The 22,734-nt window shown below is 35.1% G+C and overlaps 1 protein-coding gene across 2 annotated transcripts in view; it reads left to right on the forward strand.

Annotated features, from left to right (window-relative positions):
- The window catches only part of Epc2 (enhancer of polycomb homolog 2), a 95,004-nt gene that overhangs the window by 60,466 nt on the left and 11,804 nt on the right, over positions 1 to 22,734 (forward strand). The window contains exons 4-10 of one of the 2 annotated variants that reach the window (XM_005346392.3): positions 5,674 to 5,880; positions 11,323 to 11,471; positions 12,773 to 12,905; positions 14,839 to 15,030; positions 18,194 to 18,283; positions 19,415 to 19,551; positions 19,666 to 20,009. In XM_005346392.3, the coding sequence (XP_005346449.1) occupies positions 5,674 to 5,880; positions 11,323 to 11,471; positions 12,773 to 12,905; positions 14,839 to 15,030; positions 18,194 to 18,283; positions 19,415 to 19,551; positions 19,666 to 20,009 (1,252 nt within the window). The remainder of the gene's footprint in view (positions 1 to 5,673; positions 5,881 to 11,322; positions 11,472 to 12,772; positions 12,906 to 14,838; positions 15,031 to 18,193; positions 18,284 to 19,414; positions 19,552 to 19,665; positions 20,010 to 22,734) is intronic. The other variant, XM_013346040.2, reaches the window with a different exon arrangement.

The raw sequence follows: 22,734 nt of genomic DNA on the forward strand, positions 1-22,734 counted from the left end.
CCCTAAAACAGATGGGCACAGGCGATCGCTTCCTAGGTATAACCCCAGCAGCACAGACATTAAGGGCAACATTAATCTGTAATTCTTAATAACCTATATAGTTTTAAAAACTAAAGTTTCACATTATAAAAATAAACAATCTGTAAGCAGCTGTACAGAGGACAATGACCTCAAAATTGTGACAGTATACAAAAATATCATAATCAGAGGTAGAAATGTGTAGTGCACTGTGACATAAGTATCCCTACTTTGGGGCTGGAGAGATGACTCAGAAGTTAAGAGCACTGATAGTTCTTCCAGAGGTCCTGAGTTCAATTCCCAGCAACCACATGGTGGCTCACAGCCATCTATAATGCAGTCTGGTGCCCTCTTCTGGCCTGCAGGCATACATGCAGATAGAACACTGCATACAAAATAAATAAATAAATCTTTTTAAAAAATCCCTAATTTGCATCAATATACAAAATATCCTAAACATAAGTATAAACATACATACAATAGGACAAAAATAATCTTATACTTAAAACAATGTGCAAAATATTTTTAAGAGAAATAGAAATATATATACAATGACATAATTTTGCATTTGTGTCAATATACAAATTATTTTAAACAGGAATAGAAAAATAATTTAATTTTTTTTCAATTAGCCAAAATCCATACCACTATAAAGTATTTTGAGATTAACAGGTGTTTGGGGGGGTTAAAGTAGATTTTATTATCTACCTTTTATCATTTCTGTATCATATTCCTGGGAAGAGTCCTAGAACATCCTGAATAGTCAAATGGTTCTTTTTCAAGAAAAGTATCTTGATACTGGGCTGTTTTGTTGTCTCGTCCTCTTTGGCTTTCAAAACATAATTTTTAATAGTTGCACTATAGGCAGTGATAGTTTTAGTGCATGTGTGTTATCAAATCGATGAAAGAAATTCTAAATTTAAATTCTTTTAGATTTTTAAAATTTTATGAACCGTGCTGCTTGCCTGTTTGTATGTGCTCCATGTGCATGTCTGGTGCCTGCAGACATAAGTTGTTGTATCAGCTGGGACTGGAGTTCAGGGTGGTTGTTATACCCATGCAGCATTGGGAAACAAACCAGGGTCCACAGCAGAGCAACATGTGTTGTTCACTGCGGAGCCATCATTCCTGCCCTCAAATTTAGTGTTTATAGTTTCCATTACAGCTCAAAGTGTTGTTACCCCCAGGTTTGTTTTAACTTTGTATTGCTGGGAAACCAGCATTGTTCACATTGCTGCAGAGGGTAGTTGTCTTAGCACTATGTGGCTAGGAAAATTTTTTTTTTATAAATGAAAGCTGTAGTGAAATCTTTGAATGAAAGAATGGATTACACAGATTTTTCTTTAGTAATTTTCTCAAATATACAGGTAGTTGAATAGTGTGATTTATTTGTTTGGCTTTTTGGGTTTGTTGTTTGTTTTATTTAGGGTCTCATGTAGATCAAGCTAGCCTAAGACTCCTAATCCTCATGCCTTTACCTCCTAACCGTTGAGAGCAAAACACTAAGCCTGGCAATCATATGAATTTTAATGGATTAGTTTTGGTTCCCTGTGAACAAGGAACATACTGTTACTTAGCTGTTTCATTAATAGGCTTAGAATTGAAATAGAAGACTTTTTTGATTTGAACGCGAGTCTTTTGAAAAGTAATTCATGGCTGATGTTACTGTGCTTTCTCAGGAATCCTGTCCTTGAGACTTTGTGATTATGTCAAATCTTCATTGCTGTAGTTTGAAAACCTTTTCCATTTTCTGGGCCCTTGATAAAAGTCTTGCTTTTTCTTCAATTTAATACATGTATATTACTTAGTGTGTTACAGTGTATATTTCTACTCAATTGAATGCTGATATTTTTTCCTTGCGTTGGCTTTCCATAGTTGTGTATTTGGAGTCATTTGATAAGTAGAAATGTTTATTGTGTTATCTACATAAAATTATGTCATCCTTCACTATGTTCAATGTAAACCAACCTTTATTGCTCATTCTTGAAGAACATAAAGTAAAAAAATACCATTTAGCACTTTAAATTTAATGTAGGTAATTATAGTTATACCAGCAGATTTGGAAAAAGAAAGGTAAGACAAAGATAGTCTGTAGTAAGTCACCCTCACAGAAAAGAAATGTAACCTCTCCCAGAGGAAAAGCTCTTGCACTGTCTGCCTGTATCTGATTTCACCAATAATCTATTCTAAATTCCTAAATTCTCTTTCAGCTTTGTGTTTGTCTTGCTTTTATTTACATTTTGTAAGTTTCTTTAGAGAATTTATCTTAGTTTATTTTCCCCTTCTCTACAATCTGAACTAATGGTGAGCTGGTAATATTTTTTTTTTGCCCGATTTACTTCTGTAAATAAAAAAACTTCAATTTTCTTTTGTAATTTATTTGTTTATTCAAAATATATTGACACTGCAAGGCCTTGGGTTTTTATCTGCCAGCAAACTTAATGGTCCTTGATACCACAGAGCTTGTAGTTTCCTCCTGTCTGTTGATACCCAGGTGACCAGGCAGCTCAGAGCAAATTTACTGCAGACCTTTTTCCAGCCCCTACTCACTCCCACTGCTTTTTAGTGACTAAAGTGCATGCTAAGTTATAGGGGTTTTTAAGATTCTTTCAAAGTGGTAGGAAAAGCCCAGCATACTCGTGCCTACCTGTAACTGCACAGTGAGGAGCTGAGGACCACTCATCAGCAAGCACCAATAAGTAAATGGCATGGGGTTTTGATTTTATAGATTTTTGTAAAATATAGCTGACATTGGAAAAATGTCAGTGTTTAACTATAAATTGTATGTTAAATTATTAATTGTACTATAGGATATTTAAAAAGAAAACAAAAGGACATTGTAAGCTGGAGCAAAGAGCACCAGAAAGGAGGAGTAAATGGAGATGGTTTAGTCTTCTGGCACATGCAGGAGCATACAAAGTAGTCAGTGTGGTGTGGGATAGGAATCTCTATTGGTCTGTTGACTGGAAAGGAGCTCTTGTTCTCCTCCTTATTCTACAATAGACTAAGTTGTTGATTTAATTAGCAAAGATTGCAAAATAGTATCAGCAACACATACAACATAGCACAGCATTGTTTTTCCTGGCTTCTAGAACACGAGAGCAGCCCATGATGCTGCTGTGATGCTGTCAGTGTGAAGTAGGATGTTATGAGCTTTAGGAAGTCTGCTCTGGACAATAGTGTGTAGGTCAGTAGATAAGCATTCACCTAGCCTGCGTTAGGTCCTAAATTCAATCTACTACACTCTCCCAAAGACACATAGATGTACAAAGAAATCGGAGAGAAAGCTCAGTTCTTGTTCTAGTCCTGTTCTTGTAGACTTTAGTACTCTATGTTACCATTCCAAGAACTTTTTTAACAATTTGAAGCAATCTAAGGTCATGTTAAGAGGGTCAGGGAAATGGCTAGCAAGTAAAAGCAGCAACAAGTCTGGTCATTCAGTTCTCAGAACTCAAATGCAGTGGCCTTAATCTGCAATCCTGATACCTATAGGATGGTAGGTAGAGACAGGAAATTTACTTAGAAGCTTGCTCACATGCTTGCTAACCTAGAGTTCACAGTGCAGCAGCAGAAACAAGGCCCTGCCTCAACAAGGTGGAAATTGAGAACCTATTCCTGCAAATTGTCCTCTGCCTCCACACAGGAGCAATGGCATGCTCAGGCCTTCATTTACATAGACTCATACAAGTTAAATAAACATAATTTTTAAAATAACTTTAAGAAAAGATCGTGTTTAGAAATGCTAGTCCTTTTTTATACTCAGTTGTCACATGGACTGGAATACATGTGTTTATTATTAGCATATTCTCTTCCTTGTATGAATTCCATATATAAAAGTAAACCCAATACTCGGGCTGGCTTAATACAAGAAATTTCTTGTTCTTAACTGTTCTCGGTTCAAGATACCATCGTGTTTGTGACAAATGCTTTCCATAAGAGCTCTGACATAGGCTTTAAAGGGTTTATTTCTCCTTTATGAATTCAGCCAGCATAATGCTGATGTACCTGTAAATAAAATGTGTAAAAAAATTGCTTAATCATATATACTGCTTTATTCTTTGAGAAGATCAGACCATTCATTTAGCTTTTTAGCAGAATGCAATGTAGGTGTCAGTTGCTTACAATGATCTCTAAAATACAAAAAGATTATGTTTTAAGGCTGGGAAACGTTGAAGTGATGCAGCAAGGTTTTAATGATTTGGCTGAGTGGAGCTTGGTAGTGTTTGCTATCATTAGTCATTTGAGCACAGTGACATTGAAGAGCTGCTGAAAGCTTACTCCTCAGTTGATCTTTTGACCATGTGTTTACAGTATTTGTTTCGCATGTCCTAGCAACCTTATCATAATTAGTTAGACTTCCAGCTGTAGCAATAGGAAGAGTTTTGTGTGTGTATATATGCATGTATATGGTAGGGCAGCCGAATTATAATGGACCAGTTACTCAACTCAGAGTCACTGCATAGATTTAGGGAAAGCAGTGATCAGTGCATTTATTCCGTCAAGCTATGTCAACACAGGAACTCATATGAGAAATGTTTTGTTGAGTCATATCTTTTTGAATGACTGTATATAGCATACAGATCAATGTGTAATATTGTGAGAAAATTCCCTGCTTATTTTTGACTTCTAGGGAACATGTCTTAGGTTCTATCTCAACTTGTGAAAAAAGACTCTTCTCTAAAGTGACTTGGGTGGTATCACTTCAGCAAGGCTTCCCAGCCTTAAAATGGCATTATGTTTTTCTAATTTATAGTTCATTTAAGTAAGTGACACCCCCATTACATTCTGCTAAAAAGTAAGTGACTGGTTTGGTCTTCTCAAGGACCAAAGTACTATATACGGTTAAGCAAATTTTTATACATTTTAATTTTGAGGAACATCAGCCTTATGTCAGTATCTTGAACCAGAAGTGTTGCGAACAAGAGTTTTCTAGCGTTTAGCCAGCTCTACTATGGAGTTACTTTTATATGTAATTCGTACAAAGGATTCAAAACTTGCATAATTTTGAAATCTGTCCTTTTATTTATCAGTTTCAAAATAGTCATTACAATATATTTTGAAGGTAGATAAAAAGAAATTCATATCTTCTAGTTTCTACTGAAAACCAAACAGATAGATAGATGCTAATAAACTTGAAACTGGGCAACTTCAAATGTTGTAGAATCTTCTTATATCAGAAAATTTGAAGACTTCTAGGTATCTTCTATTCCAGCATTTATACAAGATATATCAATGGTAGTCCTTCCAAGTATCACTCGTCCAACTTTGTTAAATATTTGCATGTGTGTGTATGTACGTGTTTGTATGTATGCGTGTGTGTGAGTGTGTATAGTCTAGAGGTTTACACCTCCTTTCTTCTTCAGTGACCCTCTGTCTTTCTAGTTGTAGTTCCTTACTGAACCCCATGTCCTGAGCCCCTTATCAAATATTTTAAATAGTAGAACCACTATCTCCCTGGGCAAAATACTGATTTTTTTTAAAAAAAATAGCATCCCGACTTAGATGTATTTTGTTAGGTTGAATAGAATTACATCTTCGCCAGCAACTCCAATATCTAAGTGTAATTATTTAAATGGATCACATTTTCTTCAGTTGCTGTAGCTTAAACTGATTTCTAAGCATTGCCCTTGATGACATCTTGTGCTTTCTGTTTAGCTTGTAACGCTTCAAGAAGCAAAACTGCTGCTAAATGAAGACGATTACCTTATTAAAGCTGTATATGACTACTGGGTAAGAAAGCGGAAAAACTGCAGGGGGCCATCCCTCATCCCCCAAATTAAGCAAGAGAAAAGAGATGGCTCTACCAACAATGATCCTTACGTTGCATTTCGGAGGAGAACGGAGAAAATGCAGACTCGGAAGGTAATATCCACATTGTATTTCATTGACTGTAGTTTGATTGTGTTTACTAGAAAACTGTGACACTGATGACCTGAAAGCCTGCCTTTCAGTTGATCTTTTGAGCATTTGTTAAACTGCCTGCCTTAGCAATCTGTTAATAACTAGTTTCGACTTCCAGTTGTAAGCATAGGAAAAGCTGTGTGTGCCTATACACTTGCAGGTTTTGAGTTCACTTATGAATCACTTCTATTGGAGAAGCTAAGAATCTGAACACTACTTTTCCTTGGTTTCTGGGGAGTTTTGAAATGGCATTCTTGTTCGTACAATTGAAAAAGGTCTTGTTGCCTTTAAGTTTTATGGTCTCTTAGGAAGTAAGGAAAACTTCTTTCAAACCTGTTCTGAAAATTACCAAAAGTAACAATGGCATCTTTTCCTCACTTTCTTAATTTTCAGTTGTGTCAGATTATAAATTAACAGACATGTCTACATCTGAATTCCAGAAGTGTGAGTCAGATTTTAAGAGAACTAAAATTTTGGCTGTGGAGTGATACATTAAAAATAAAAATGGAAGTATTGTTTCAGAGGATTGTTCGCTGACTTGCATTTATCATAAGGAAGGAACAGTAAATACAACATATGGCATCATAGTCTGTTAATTTCACAAGAAAACAAGAACACTTAAGATAAAAACTGAAGAATTATAATTTGGAACAAAGCATTTTCTGTGGATTCTTGTTTCTGTTGACATTGAAAGCTTATCTTTGTCGGCTGTTAATGTAACAGCTGTGAAGTACAGCAGATGCCAGGATTTGTATTATTTTAGGAAAAACTCTCCTACTGGTTAATAATTAGAATTTTTGTATGAGGTTTTTTTTTTATGAATGTGGTTTTCCTAAACATAAGAGGATGGATTTCCCAATAATATATGGCTGTCACTAGCACAGACCTATTTCGTAGTTTAGTGCCCCAGTTTTAACAGAGAAGAGCTAAGGATTTGGGGGTTGTAACATCTTAATTAGAAAAGATTGAGATGAGTTAAATTTGTGACCACAGTAACTGTTTGCATGTGGACTGGCTGTGAAGAAAAGCTTGTCAGCATGGCCAATCTGAAGTTGTCTTTTGAAAGCAGTGTTGTTGGTTGGGTTACACCGTGAACATGACTGTTAATGATCGTTTCTTGAGGGAAAGTGGGATTGTGCTTCTTCTAGTGAGAAGGTGTGAAAGTTTGAAATTGATTTATTTGCATAAAGGTGACATTCCGGATGTAAAAGTATACTTAGATCTTTTTCAGTTGTGTATTGTTAAAAATTACTAGTAATTGTTTCTTAAATTTGGCATGTCACCACCCCACAATCACCAAACCAGTTTTTCCTGACTTTGCTTCTCACCTTTGTCTAGCTCACTATTTTCGTTTTCCTCTGTAGGGTACTACATTTTCCTTTTCAGTACTCATTGCTTTTCATTCTTCTCTTCAATTGTAGACTAGATGGATTATCTCTGCCACGCACGGTGTGCTATAAACAAACGTTTATTGTGTTTCAAAATTAGAAAGATGGGGAAGTGCTTCATAGATCATGCACACTACGTATAGAAGAGGTGGGCAGGGTGGGGCATGCAGGGATAATACTGTTGGTCATGAGGCCTTGCTCCCTTTCTTTGCTTCATTAAATAAACTAGAAAACACTTATACCTTGTTCAGAGGTCAAAAGGACTACTGTTTGCACAACAGTGCTTGCATGGCAGTCTAGAATTTAGCCATAAGTCACTGAACTAAAATTAACTTCGACATTAATAAGTGCTTTAGGACGTTTTTACATCAGATGATCTTATCTGAATGTACTGGTTAGAAAGTCCTAACCAACACGTGTATTTAATATGTTAACTACATAGATACAGTCTTATTTATTGCCTGTGCCATCTGTCTACCTCTTACTCAGAAAAAATAATTGGGTGGGAAAGGAAACTCCCAGGTTCCCAGTTCTACCTGTGCACATCAGTCATCTGTGAATCATCTTTTATTACAAAAAGATCTGCAGTTGATTTCAAATGACAGCAGTTTAAAAATCACTTCCCTAGGGATTTGATGGTAGGTACAGAAGTATAATTTTTAGCTGCATAAGAAGAGTTAATCCTGAGGAGCTGGAGAGATGGAGCAGTTAAAAGCACTTGCTGCTCTTAGAGAAGAGCTAAGTTTGGCTTGCAGTTTACAACTTATGTAACTTCAATCCCAGGATGACTCAACACTGGGGCTTCTGTGGGCACCTGCACTCATATATACATAGGTGCACACACATACCATTAAGATAAAATAAAACATAAATGAAAAGGTTTTTCAAAAGAAGCACGAGTTGGTGCTGAGACAGTTATAAGAAGGGGTAAAGAGTTAGAAACTAGAGAGTAAGGCCATTTGAAGAGAACAGAAACAGTGTCAGTGTAAACTTGTTTTTAATATTGATGAAGCATAAAGATAAGCCTGGGAGAAAAATACTGCTGTGCAAGAAAATAACCTTGGAGCCATAGTAGGACATAGAAGCTAACCTGAAGAGATCCGGGAAAGTTTAAGCATCAAAATAATGAGAGTAATGAATCATAACTCATAGAATAGCCCGTGAACCCATACTTAGATAAATGGGAGGTTAAGGTGGAGACTGGGTACATGTAAATGTTTTTAACTCAAAGTGATGAGTTTCATGTTTGTCTTTGTGCTGTCTTCCCCCATTCCTAACACTGTTCTCCACCTGCTGGTCCTCTTCTTAACACCTGCAGATAGTCTTTGTCTTAGGGTTTCTATTGCTGTGAGGAGACCATGACCACGGCAACTCTTATAAGGAAAACATTTAACTGAGAGGGCTTGCTTAAAGTTTCAGAAGGTTTAGTTCAGTATCAACATGGCAGGGAGCATGGTGGTGTGTAAGCAGCTGTAGTGCTGGAGGAGTTGAAAGTCCAACATCTTGCAAACAACAGGAAGTCGACTGACAGTCATACCGGAAGCTTGAACAAGAGACCTCAAAGTCTGCCCCTACGTTGACACACTTCCTCCAACAAGGCCACACTTCCTAATAGTGCCATGCCTTTTGGGGGCCATTTTCTTTCAAACAACCAGTCTTCCCTTACGTTCTTTGTCATATTAATATGACATATATTAATGCCTCCCTTCAAGATCTACTCATCCTCTTTTTGTTGTCATGACTACACATGTACACATCTGTGTACACACAAGTTTAAATCTAGATTCTACACATTGGAGGAAATGTATTTGTCTTTCTGAGTCCTGGCTTATTTTATTTAACATAATGATCTCCAATTTTATTTATTTTCTTTTAAACTTAATTTCATTTTTATAGCTGAAAAACTTTCACTATGTATATGTGCCTTTTCTTTATCCATTTATTACATCTTTTTTTCGATGTCATACATAACTTTTAAAAATCAACAGAAATAGTTTAAACTTCACCATTTGGTAGCCATAATACTAATAATTACTCCAGGTGAAAGAACCATTGAACATTAGACTCGTGAGAAAAAATTTAATGACAAGCAATGCTTATGTAATTATACAGCATACTAGGTTAGTTTAAAAGAGAAAATAATATTTTAGCAGGTAAACCTGACAGGCACCATCCTAATTGAGTAATCAGCAATAAGAGGACAAATTGTGTTATCTAACTCTTGATAGGGTGTGAGACAGAGTCAGTATCATTTCTGTGTTAATTATGTGGAAAACATACAACCTGAATGTAATCATGGGAAACGTCAATGAAACTTAAATTGAAGAATACACTATAAAAATAAATATTCTCCATTTAAAAAATGGGGTCATGATGATCACAGAAAAAGTAACTTGTCCAAATAAAGAGTATTAGAAGCATAGGAACTAAAAACTGTCTTTAACCTTGGAGTCAAACTTAAAAAAAGTTAATTTTGAAAATTACTATCTCACTAATTTTATATTGATCTTAGTTTCCAGATTTTGGTTGCTCTGCTGTGATTATATAAAAACATTATTTTTGGAAAAGCAGATTGAATATTAAGGGACATTTGTTCATCTCAAATTTGGAAAATACTGCAAATATTATGTATATTTATACACCTAACTAGAGATTAAAAAAAAAAACGTAGTTAAACTTTAAACCTTTGGGAGATCTAGTTAAATATCCATGGAAAATATTTGTGCTGTTTTTGTAACTTTGTATGTTTGAAATCATTTTAAAATAAATAATGTTTTGAAGAGTAGAACAGACAGAGCAGAGAAAAGAAAAGGCTAAGAAGGGTAATTTAAGTGGGTGTGGCATTGTGAATGTTCACTTTTTTGATTCTTTGTATCTCTTGTGCACATTTGGGAAGCACACAGAATATTAGCAGAATAGTAGGCATTTTAATGTTTGCTGTTGATTGTGTTCATTTTTTTTCAGTTAAAAATTATTTCCCGTTTACCCTCAAATTGCTTACAACTATGCTCTACATGCTACCTTTTGTTACTGAGTACTGATGTGGGAGAGGGAGATAAGGTCAATTATCTTTTGATAAAATAAGATAATCTGTTAGCATTTAAAAGTACTCCATATGCAGTAACATAAAGGAATATGATTTATGCTATTTTCAGTAGAGGAATATTTTCCAAGTCTAAGGAACTATGCAAAAAAAGAAAAATAAAACTCAGGACTTAATATTTTCATTCATAATCTCTTGTAAACCTTTGATATTCTTCAGATTCTTTCTAATATTATATTTAGTTGTTAACTCAAGAGTGAGAAGATTGCATAAGTGTAGGTCTGCCTAGCAGACAGTATTAGATGAGAAGTAGGAAGGGTCTGTATTTAAATGTGGCTCGTGTGAGTCACACTGTGGGGACATGGACTGAGAGCACACGTCACTGGTGATTTTATATTATGATGACTACTGCTTATTACAATGAAACCATCTTTTATTGAAGTTATGTTTTATGCTTAAAAATTAAAAGTTACCAATGTTTTGAAGTCTAAAGTTTTTGCTAGATCTCTTTCATCCCCTTCAATGATGTATCTATCAAAGCATGAGAATGCCATTTCTTGAGGTGCTATCAATGTACTATTTTTAGTTTTCTGAGTTGCTAGAAGTGAAGCTTTGTCATTTTTCTAGAGTATATAGACTTAGTCTATTTTTTAGGTACCTTGATCTTGGTAGAACTGTTTTTATCATTGGGTAGCATTTTACTGCAGTAAAAGGATTTCATAATTTTTATATACTACATTTTGTGTCAGTTGGATTTTTTTCTATATTGGAATTATTCTTTTTGTGCCATTAATTATCAATATACATAAATTTTCAAAGTTAAACAGATGAGTTCTTGTGGAGTTACTATTTGGGTATTTGTTTGTTTGTTTTAATAATTTAAAACTTACTCAGATTTAGTAAGAGCTTGTTAAATGAAACTGGAAACATGGATAATTTCATTATTCTCTAAAATTGTTATTATTTCCAAAGAACCGTAAGAATGATGAAGCCTCTTATGAAAAGATGCTGAAGCTGAGGCGGGAGTTCAGCAGAGCCATAACAATTTTGGAAATGATTAAGAGAAGAGAGAAAACCAAAAGGGAATTATTGCACTTAACTCTGGAAGTCGTGGAGAAAAGGTAACATTGCCACTGTTCATACTAGGGCCATGCTAGCCAGGCTTTATGTCCGTAGAGAGTGATTGTATAGTGGAATTTCATTTTTAGCTTACATTTGTAGTAACTAGTTGTTTTTAAAATAAACGTGCTATGGTTTAGATTTCATTTGGGAGAATTTTGGTATAGAGAATTAATCTTTTTAGATATTGTCAGAATCATTGTACTTCTTTTTTTTTTTTAACAAAACCGAGGGATTATTTTGCCCTTTTCTTTATATTAGTTTTTCTTCAACACTGTTTAAAGGAAATGAATGGTTGAAAGGCAAAATTTCCTGTTTCTATTCTTCAGAATTAGTATCTACAAAATAACGGAAAACTGTATTCTTTTAAACACCGCTTGGCCCATTATATCTAGCCTTTTCTCGGCTAACTCTCGCACCTGGACTAGCCCATTTCTTATAATCTGTTTAGCCCACGAGCTGGCGTACCAGGAATGATCTTAACCTGCGTCTGCCTGGAGTGGGAGAATCATGGCGACTCACTGACTCAGCTTCTTTCTCCCAGCATTCTGTTCTGTTTACTCCACCCACCTATGTTCTAAGCTATGAGCCCAAGCAGTTTGTTTATTACTCAACCAATGAAATCAACAGATTGATATATGACACTCCCACATCATTTTCCTGCATAATTAAATAGACTGAAGGTCCATTACCTTTTAGGGAGTTTGTGTTACTGCTGAAGTAAACATTCTAAGGAATATTCCCAGTGCCTGATTAAAAAGTACTTTATGTGAGAAATTCATTTATCATATGCCTTAGACCTTTTTAAAGTTTCTTGTTGTGTTTTTAACTGAATTTTAAATATAAAGTTTGTTGTTTCTGTAACTTTTTTCTTAACAATAATCTGATACCCTAAAGCTAGGCTTGGTGGTCCATACCTGAAATCTGAGCAGTTGAGGTTGACACAGGAAGATCAGGAGTTGAAGCAAGTTTGAGGCCACTTGGACACTTGAGGCTCTGTCTCACCCCATCCCATCCCCCCAAATTGATAGTTCTATTTTGCTCATTCAATTACCTAAAATGGCCTGGAGATGGTAGCGCACACCTTTAATCCCAGCACTTAGAAAGCAGAAGCAGACAGATCTCTGTGAGTTGGAGACCAGCCTGATCTACAGAGTGAGTTCCAGGCCAGGCTTCGAAGCTACACAGAGAATCCCTGTCTCAAAAAACAGAAAACAGTTACTTTAAATGCCATAATTTTTAATATGTTTTTCTTAATCATTAAACTCTGCTTTATTTTCTTATACTTTATTATCTTTTCAAGATATCATCTGGGAGACTATGGGGGTGAAATCCTTAATGAAGTAAAAGTTAATAGATTGGAAAAAGAGTTATATGCCACACCAGCAACTCTTCATAATGGAAACCACCACAAAGTTCAAGAATGTAAAACTAAGGTAAATAATTCTTTGGAGAGAATCATGGGTGGTAATATGAATCACATAATATAGTGGTAAAGGAAGGAAGTAAATGGCATGGTTTGTTGTCATGTCACTACCCTAAGTGAGGTCTTTAAATATAGCTGACCTGTTAGTCATCTCCAGTACTCTACCTCTGTGACACTAGCTCATAGCTAGTGTTTACATTACAGTTTGAGGTCATGTCTACCAAAGTTCATTGTTTTGATGTGCTGTCTGCTTCTGTAGAGAACAGGGTCATTGCCAGAACCAGCATTCGCCAGTTACATACCTTGGTTGACTTTAGAAAGTCCTCTACGTTCTGGAATATGGCTTATTCCAAGTAAAAGAGCTAGCCTTGGTGAACATTTTATTTTTAGGTTAAAAAATTGTTTTTATTTAGTGCTCATTTGCTGTATTCAAGTATTATTTAACTTGGGTATGTAAAAATTCATAGAGCCTTTAATAATAAGTTTAGATAAGCATTGACCTGAAGCATCTGAACAGTAAGTAGAGACTACTCTGCAGCAGATTTTATAAGTGACTTGGGGTGTTTGTGGAAAATTCATCTTTTAAAAATGTCATTGTTTTTTATGGGTTCATTTTTAAACACCAAGGAAGAATGTGGAGCAGTATGACTCCTCCTCATTCAACTCATGTCAGTTCAACCAGCAGGTTCTTATTAATCACAGGCATCTAGCCCACATCGAATTCCCTTTGAATCACACTCACAAAGATAGCCAAAAAAAGTTAGCAGCAACAAATGTCACTTTGAAAACTACTTTTTAATCCACCTTGTATTAGTCAGAGCCCTTCCTAAGAGTATGATTACTAAGCATTTGAATATAAAATTTTAACTCATAATTATTGACAGAGTTACATTGAATCAATCTTTATATCTTATCTAAGTAAATAGAAATAGCCTATTATTTTTAGAGATACAGTGTAATATATTATTGTCTTACCCTGCACACATAGTTACTATATTTAATTTTCATTCATCCGACCTTAAAACATGAAGAATTACTGAGAATTTGGAGTTTTCCTTTTGATCTAATAGTTTATACCCAATTATCCATCTCTATCAAGCAGCTTATATTTCACTAAGTATGATCTGTCCCTCAATCAGCATTTCTGATGTGTGCACTGTTTCTCATTCTAAGGTAATTTTAATATCTTGGCTCTATGCTTCAATATATAATTTTCTTAATAATTTTACACTTTTAATAGTGTTTTTTCTTTGTTGCTCAGAACAGTCTTTCCAGCATTTTTTTTTTAAAGTGGCAGTTCTCCCTTTATCAAAAGCAATACCAGCCAGTGTATAAAACAGAAACAGGTCTCTGCTTTGTGGAAAGAAGGAGGGCCCAGCCCTTCAGTAGGCCCCTTTGCCAGATGGACTCTACAGAACCCTGGGGTACTTGAGGACCATTTGATTATTGTTCAGTCAAGGCAATAATTATATGTTGTAAAAAATGAAAGTGTTTGTTTAGCTCATAAGCTTATTTTTCTCAAAAGATTACCACATGTAGACAGTTTTAAAATTGGACATAAGTGTAGAACTAAATTAATAAGTTTATGATCTATTCAGTTACTTTTAAAATAAAGTAATGAATTTTGTTCACCAGCACAGTGGATTTAACTAAGAATTAAATTTAAATACTTTAAAACACTGAATGGTTTGATAATATAACAATCTAAAACTATTTATAAAAACAAACTTAAACACCATAATTATTTTTCATTATAAATTACAGAAAGTAAATCTAAATCATGTTTCAGTTTATGACCATAATAAAGTTTTCATACTTAAAACAATAATTCAGATTAACTCCTAAAGAAAAGTGTATGTTTTTCAAAGAGCAGCATAGTTTTTCATGACTTCTAAAATGATTTTCATTTCTTCCTTTTGGGGGAAAATCCGACACGTAAACAGCACCCTCATCATTTGTCTTTGAAAGAAGAGGCTTCTGACGTGGTTCGTCAAAAGAAGAAGTACCCAAAGAAGCCTAAGGCAGAGGCTGTGATAGCTCCTCCGCAGCCCACTCCTGAGACATTGCCTGTGATCAATAAGAGTGACATTAAGCAATATGACTTTCAGAGCTCAGATGAAGATGAATTTCCACAGGTGCTTGTTTGAAACTGTTTTAAACACATGTCCTCCTACTCTTTTGTTTGCTGTATTTTGCAACGTAATTGGCATCCTAGTTGTGCTTCTGCTTCGCTCACATAGTGGTATAAAACATTTTCTACATATTCATGAGTGTACATGGATACACACATGTTGCCACTCAGTGTTTACTCTGGTTTTTCTGTCAGCTGTAGAGATGTATTCTGTGGGACATTTGGATAGTTTCAGGTTTCCCCTTTTATAAAAACAAGCATCTTTGTCTTCTTCCTGTTGGTAAAGTAGCCTTTTAGAAATAACGTTACTGAGTCCAAGATGTCGGTATTTGAAAACATTTAAACATGAGTACAAATATTTACCAGTAGTTCACTTTGTGTCAAATTCTACCAACATGATAGTTTTTATATTTAATGTAAATTTTATTTATTTGTCAGGTAATAGCTATTTTACTTTAAAGAAGATTTAAAAGAACTAATTAAAGTTTTTACTTGTGAAAACTTGTCAACTATTCGACAGTTTTATAGCAAAGTATTTAGGATTAATTTTTTGAATTTCATTTCATCAGTGTTATTTTTAAAACAAGATTTTTATTTTGTATATTAAAGGATCAGGTTATTTTTCACAAAGCAACTGGTCTGACAATAATCTATTTTTCTTTCTATATTGTGATATAGAAAGCATTCAAAAGAAAATACTGTAAAAGCTTGAATCTGCTATCAGATGTGTCATATTTTAATATTTTTATTTACTTAAAATCACTTTTCTTTTAAAAGCCAACATCAGAAATATAACTTTACAAGACTGCTTGTAAAGACTTTTATTGCTCGAGCCATTTAAAATCCCAGTTCATAAAAATGTGCCTCCTGTGGCTATATTATTTTTTTGCCATGTCACTGACTTTTCTCTCCCAAATGATATTCTGATATTCATATGTATTAATGCACAAAAATACGATTTATTTTTTATGTTACTGGGAACCACTTAATGAAACCAGTCATTACATTTGTCTGAAGAATTGTCCAGTTAGTCTTGGATAACCATTTGCAGGCATAGAACGGTCATCAGATGACGATTTTGAAGAAATGAGAAATGTAACAAATAGTGAATCTATCAAGTTCTTCCATGTAGAGGAAATAAAGACGCTGGAAACAGAGATTCAGCATTGTGAGATAAATGCGACAGTTTGGCATTGCTGAAGTCAGAAGAGAGAGGAAAAGTTGGAAGGGATGAGGTATTAAGAGTAGGCAAATTGGAAATTATTAAAAGCTTAAGTCAGAAAATGACACGGTTAAATAAATGCATGTAAAACTTGCAGAGTAGGTTGCTGTCAGTACTTGTGAGAACCTAGAAAGTCTTGCATATGCTCTGTGTTCTATAAAAAGGATGCCATGAGACACTGTAACCATAAGGGGAATGTGTTCCTGATTGCTATTCCATCCGCTGCCTTAGATAAGGGCTCACTCAGCATACATTCCTTGTATATCAAGGAATCTTCATTTCAGCTCAAAATTTTTATATTTATTCACATAATCCCCAGCCTCCATCCCCACATTAAAAATTGCATTATACAACTTTTAGGGTTTTCTGGAACCTTTTACTAAGTCTTAGTCAACTTTCATTAGTTTTTAATGGTATTTTCACGTTTCTGAGGACTGCTTGCCTGTTCCTTGGCATCACTAAATAATGTGATGTCTAAATTCTTCTTGTAAATTCTCCCAGGGGTAGATTTTAGGACACATAGGAAAAGATAGCATGTTGTCCAGTAGAAAAGCAACAAGGGAGTAAATAACTTTAAGAGAGCATTGTAGCTAGGCTGACTAACAATATTGTAGTTGGGAAGAAGGCCTATGCCTACTTTGAATATAGTTCCAGTCCTACTGTCATCATCGCTCTATGGTGCTACCTTTCTGTGCATGTTGGAGTATTTCCCTAGAGAGAGTGGGTTGGGAAGAAGTGCTTCATGCAAAGAATTGTTGGCCACTTCATATCACTTCTTATCTGTTTTAGAAGAGTTAGATACTTGCAAAGGAATCAAAATGTAAAGTTAAGGTTTCTTTATAGTTTTGAGTTGAGAATTGATACTTCAGGAAGGAGAATTAACCTTGGCTCTCTGTGCCTTTCTCCTCTGTGGGCAATTGAACAGCTATGGAAGCTCAAACAAATGCCCTTTTCCCAAGGTGACGCAGTTTGCAATTAATGTGGAGAAAAGAAAATCCTCTCTAAAAAGGAATAAAGGATTTGTGATTTTAAAACTGCCAAGTAAATATGATTAAGCAGACATTTGTGAGAAAAAGATGTACTGCAAAGTAAAGTAAGACAACAAAAACTTAAGTGCTAAGGTTTTTATGGTATTTAACTATTAGGGAGGATGTTTATATTTATTGTTTCTCTGATGTATCAAAGTATATTTTGCATGTCACTTAACCTGTTTTATGACATAAATTGTGCTCTAGTGAGTCAGTGCTGCCCTAGGAGTCCCCATCAGATTATAGAAGGATATTTGACTGGTAGCGTCTGGTCCTGGCAAAATCCTTTTTAATGTAGCAACTCAAGTCTTTATACTTTACTCTACTGTTGTGGTCTTAAGCTTTTTCTCAGCAACGAATCTGTTTATAATTTAGCAAATGTCTGTCTTTTATTTTGTTTCTGACCTGTTAGGTTTAAGCACAGATTTAAAGGGCTAGAAAGATGGTTCAGTGGTTAAGATCACTTGTTACTCTTAAAGAGGACCTGGGTTTTTTCCAGTACCTACAATGTGCCTCACTGCTCTTCTCTGGTTCCCAGGAATCTAATACCCTCTATTTTCTACCATTTGACAAGTTTCCAGATAAAAATACAACTACTGATAGGGGAAGCATAATTGTCATCAAGTGTTTATGACTGCACAGTTTAGAAAAATGGGATATATAAACATATCATTTTTAAGTCTAGCCTTTACATTCAGAAACAGGAAAACAATACCATGTGTACTTAGATGCAAGAGTGAATCTTAAAAATATGGATTTATAGCCACAGAAAACATTTACCAGTTATTAAATGTTTAGGACAAATTAACTACTCACTGGACGTAGGCAGGTGTATTGTGATCTAATTTTATTTTTGATCATTATGTACATCCTTCAGTTAACTTGATAACTGCTAAATAGAACACCTTTTTATCCAGGTACCATCTCCAGCATCAGAACCTGAGGAAGAAAATGATCCTGATGGTCCCTGTGCTTTCAGAAGGAGGGCAGGATGCCAGTATTATGCTGTAAGAACTTTGTTTTTTGTGATATTTTTGTGAGCTGGAGTTAAGAGAGCATTCGTATCAAGGTAACTTAGGCTGAGTCTAAAAGTGGGAAGTGCATCGGTATTTTTTATTTAATGCGATACCAAAGTCTTTCAAAGGATATTAGAATCCTTTACTTGGAAATAGACAATTTATATTTTAAAAATTATTTCATTTGGAACTTTAATTCTAGCTTTAGCAATTTTGAAAATTGCACATGTCTAAGTAGTTTTTGGAACTTTGGTGGTTTCTAGATTTTCACTGAAATTGTGTGTGTGTGTGTGTGTGTGTGTGTGTAGTATAAAATACCCTGTAAGTATAATTTTTAAACTTCTTTCATAAGAGTGTTGTCTTATAATTGTATCCATAAATTTCAGACACATTTAGAAACCTCTTGTTATTAGTGTCATATTTTGGGTGCAGTGTTGAGAGAATGACCTTGACTTTCCAATACTAATGCCATTAAGCTTGGAGCTATAGAGCAGTGAAGGTGGTTTTACCCTTTTAACGTGGTTTATAGAAACCATGTGATTGCATTGTTGTGTGTACAGATAGACAACTTTTGGGGAAGTAGACTTAATGTGGGAAGGGTGGGGATTTGTCCTCAAGTTAGAATGATAAAAGAAGATAAGACTACTGTGGAAGGGTGACAAAGTGGTAAGACAGAAAAACAGAATGAGACATATAATGGGAAGGCCAAGAAATAGGCTCTGCATTCTTTAAAAGTAAAGAGAAAGCTTAAGCTTAACCGGTGCATATGCTTCAAGTTTTTGTTGTCTTTAGCACACCCCCTGAAAAAAATGCATTCTAGTTTATCACATAAAATAATTAATTAATAATTTTATCTACTCCCTGTATATAAATAAATACTAAGATATATTCTTAGGGTTTTTAAAATGCATTACTATATGTATCTGGTATAGATAATTTGAACAAGAAACTTCTTATATAATTTTATAAATTTTAACTGGTTTAATTAATACATTTAAACCCCAGTTTTACAGTTTTTCATCTTAATTTTGGTTATTCTCCTGATACTACCTTCAGTCATTTCTATCATGATTTAACTTTTCTTTCTTTCATAATTACTCTATTTTCTCTCTCTCTTTACAGCCTCGTTTGGACCATACATGTGAAAATTCAGAGCTGGCAGACCTGGATAAGTTGAGGTATAAGCATTGTCTTACAACACTTACAGTTCCAAGAAGATGTATAGGGTTTGCACGGAGGCGAATTGGCAGAGGTGGAAGGTAAGCTACTTTGACCTTGTTTTCATTTTCTAGCTGAAAGGGAAGTGATTAAAAAGCAGCTATGTATTTAGTATGTGATATACACATGCACATGTATGTCTTTTTGCTTTACAGGGTCTTAATGGACCGAATATCTACAGAACATGACCCAGTCCTCAAACAGATAGACCCTGAGATGCTGAATGGTTCTTCAAGCTCTTCCCAAACTATAGACTTTTCTTCGAATTTTTCTCGGACCAATGCTTCCAGTAAACCTTGTGAAAATAGACTGTCCCTTTCTGAAATATTAAGCAATATCAGATCATGTCGACTACAGTGTTTCCAGCCAAGGCTACTAAATGTACAGGACATTGAAAATGAAGAATGTACCTCAAGAAAACCAGGGCAGACTGTGAGCAGTAGAAGGGTTTCTGCAGCATCTGTAGCTTTATTGAACACCAGCAAGAATGGCATATCAGGTGAGCATCAAAGGTCTGTTGCCACCCTTCTCTTCATTTCCATTATATGATAAATTAATTCATAATCAATTGTGGAGACTTATTTTCTGCTTCTACTTAAGAAATATTTATTTTTGGTTTTCAGCATAAGAAACATAACCCTATTGAATGGCTTGAATTTGGCATGTGAATGTCTGGTATGGCGAATGTGTGGGCTGAACAGTGTCTCTGTGAGCTTACTGCTTACTAGCTGCCTCCTGATAATCATACAATGCTGTCTACTTATGTTTAAACAATGTATATTCATTAACTTGGAGGGAATGTAAGCATTGCTCCTTGAGAATTCTTTTGAAAGCCTTTCTGGCAAAAAAAAAAAAAATTAGAGGAGCCTCACTGGATAGTGATTTTGGTCTGATAGTTTACCTTTTTAGTTGAGATCAGAAAGATCTTTTTCATTTTAAGAGATACTGTGCTAGATGTGATGGGAGGTAGAGTCAGGAAGATCAGGAGTTCAAGATCATCCTTGATTGTATAGCTAGTTTGAGGCTCAAAAAAAAATACACACACAGGATATGAGTTTGTGGTCAAATTAATTTAGTGATTTTATGATGTATATATTGTAAATAATTTCAATACCTAGACATTCTAAAATGTAGTTTTGATTTATTTTATTCTGTGGATAATCTTATCACGTGTTTACAAGTATATATAATTTATAAATGTGTTTATAATGTGTGCACTGCAATTATGCATGGTATTCTGTAAAATGTGTAATTTAATACTGTTAAGTAGTAGCCTTTCTTATAAAACGTGTTATTTTATTTTTAAAATAATTCATTTTTCCCTTTTTATTGCCTTCCTCCAAGCCCTCTCAAAGCTTCTCTTCTTTCTACCCACCAAGTCCCTATCCCAGTTTCTTGTCCTTTCGTTATGTTGTGCTTTTAGTTGGGGTCTCACTAGGTTTAATCATGGTCCCTGCTGTGGGCATGGGTGTGAATCTATCCACTGGAGTGTGAATGACTCACCAGTAGCTACATTACTGAAGACAACTGACTTCTTCCAGCAACCCTAGATTGCCATTAGCTCCTGTGGATGGTGCAGGACCCATGATTTCCGCCCCTCTCCGTGAATGTTTATATTTCGGTTCATTCTTGTATATACCCTATGCAGTCCACCACAGCTGTTGTGACTTCCTAAATGACATGACCACAGTGTTGTAAGCATAAGGCATATTTCACAGCCTCTCTCCCTATTGTTCATGTCTTAATTCTCTCTATCCCCTTCCCTTGGTGTTCCCTGAACCTTGGATTCGCAAGTGTGGTTTAAAGCAGTCAGTTGTTCTTTACCTCTTGACTAACTCTGAGTCTCTCTGCATTAACTGCTGCTGGCTACAAGCAAATGTATGCATATCTGCAGTTATAGTAGTTATAGTAGACTTCTTTAAAGTTATTTTGAAATCCTTCAGTTTGGAATCTGATGTTCACAATCTTGTGTGTATTAAGCTGTTTTCCGACTTGGTGTAGACATTCATCCATTTAAACGTTGCAGTAGAAAATTAGAATCGTTTGAATGAGTGGAAGTTGACCTGTATTTTCCCGAATATGCTGGTTTTATTTTCTCCTAGCTGAACTTTAAGAAACTGATGGCCATTTATCTGAAATTAGCTATGCTGGCTGGCCAGTAAATTCCAGAGATCTGCCTGTCTGTCTCTCTGGTACTGAGGTTACAGGTGCTTTCTTCTTCCCCCTGCTTTCAGCCTGGGAACCTGAATTCAGGTCACCATGGTTGTACAGCAAGCACTTTGCTAGCTCTGCCATCTCCACAGCCCCAGAAGCCAGTCTTAAAATCAGATCTCTGAATTTGTTGGTAATGCAAAGAATTTATTTCCTTCTAGATTTTCTGAGGTCCTCTTCATCCTTGATCATGACAGTTTTTATTTTAAAAAACTTGTTTTAAAATAGTGGGATTGGTGGCTGGCGATGTTGTTCAGTGGAAGAACTTCCCTAGCAGACCCTAGGTTTGGTTCCTTTTACCACTGGGGTAGGGGCAGGGCCAGACATGGGAATGTAGTTACCTAATGAGAAGTCATTTTTGTAAACAGCAGCTGAATAACAACTAGAAGGGAATTCCATTAAATTGTTAAATTTCGTCATTTACTCATTTTAGTGAGCTTTAGTCTTGAAAGCTTTACATTGTTAAGACTAATAAGACAGGCACATATTTTTGCCTGTTGGAGAATATTTCTACATTATTAATGCTAAGTTTTCTTTCCCAGATGAGAAATCCTAATAAATGAAGTGTTTAAGCAGAAATGGAATCTCATGTACTTAGCGGTAGTGTTTGTTATGGCATGTTCTTAGTTGTTAAGGAAATCAGGTAAGGGCTATATTGTATGCATCGAGACCAAGTGACCTAGCGTATTCTTACTTTCATGTTACTAATAAACATGGTTAACTCTAAAGTCACTGTGTTAAATATGTCTTATTTAATGTATTAATTATCTAGAGACAGGGTCTCTGTATAGCCCATTCTGTCCTCAAACTCAATGATCTTCCTTCATCAGCTTCTGAAGTGCTAGAATTAATTACCTATGTATCCCTTCATATCTAACTTATATTTATTATTTTTATATGCTTCAAGAAAAATTTAAATGTGTGCCCTAAGTATTAGACTAAAACAGAAAACTTGTTTTGAATTAAGTGACAAACATTATTAATTACTACATAAAGATCTTCCTCCTTCTTCT

The sequence above is a fragment of the Microtus ochrogaster genome, chromosome 4 (assembly GCF_000317375.1).
Source record: "Microtus ochrogaster isolate Prairie Vole_2 chromosome 4, MicOch1.0, whole genome shotgun sequence".
Classification (NCBI taxonomy): domain Eukaryota; kingdom Metazoa; phylum Chordata; class Mammalia; order Rodentia; family Cricetidae; genus Microtus; species Microtus ochrogaster.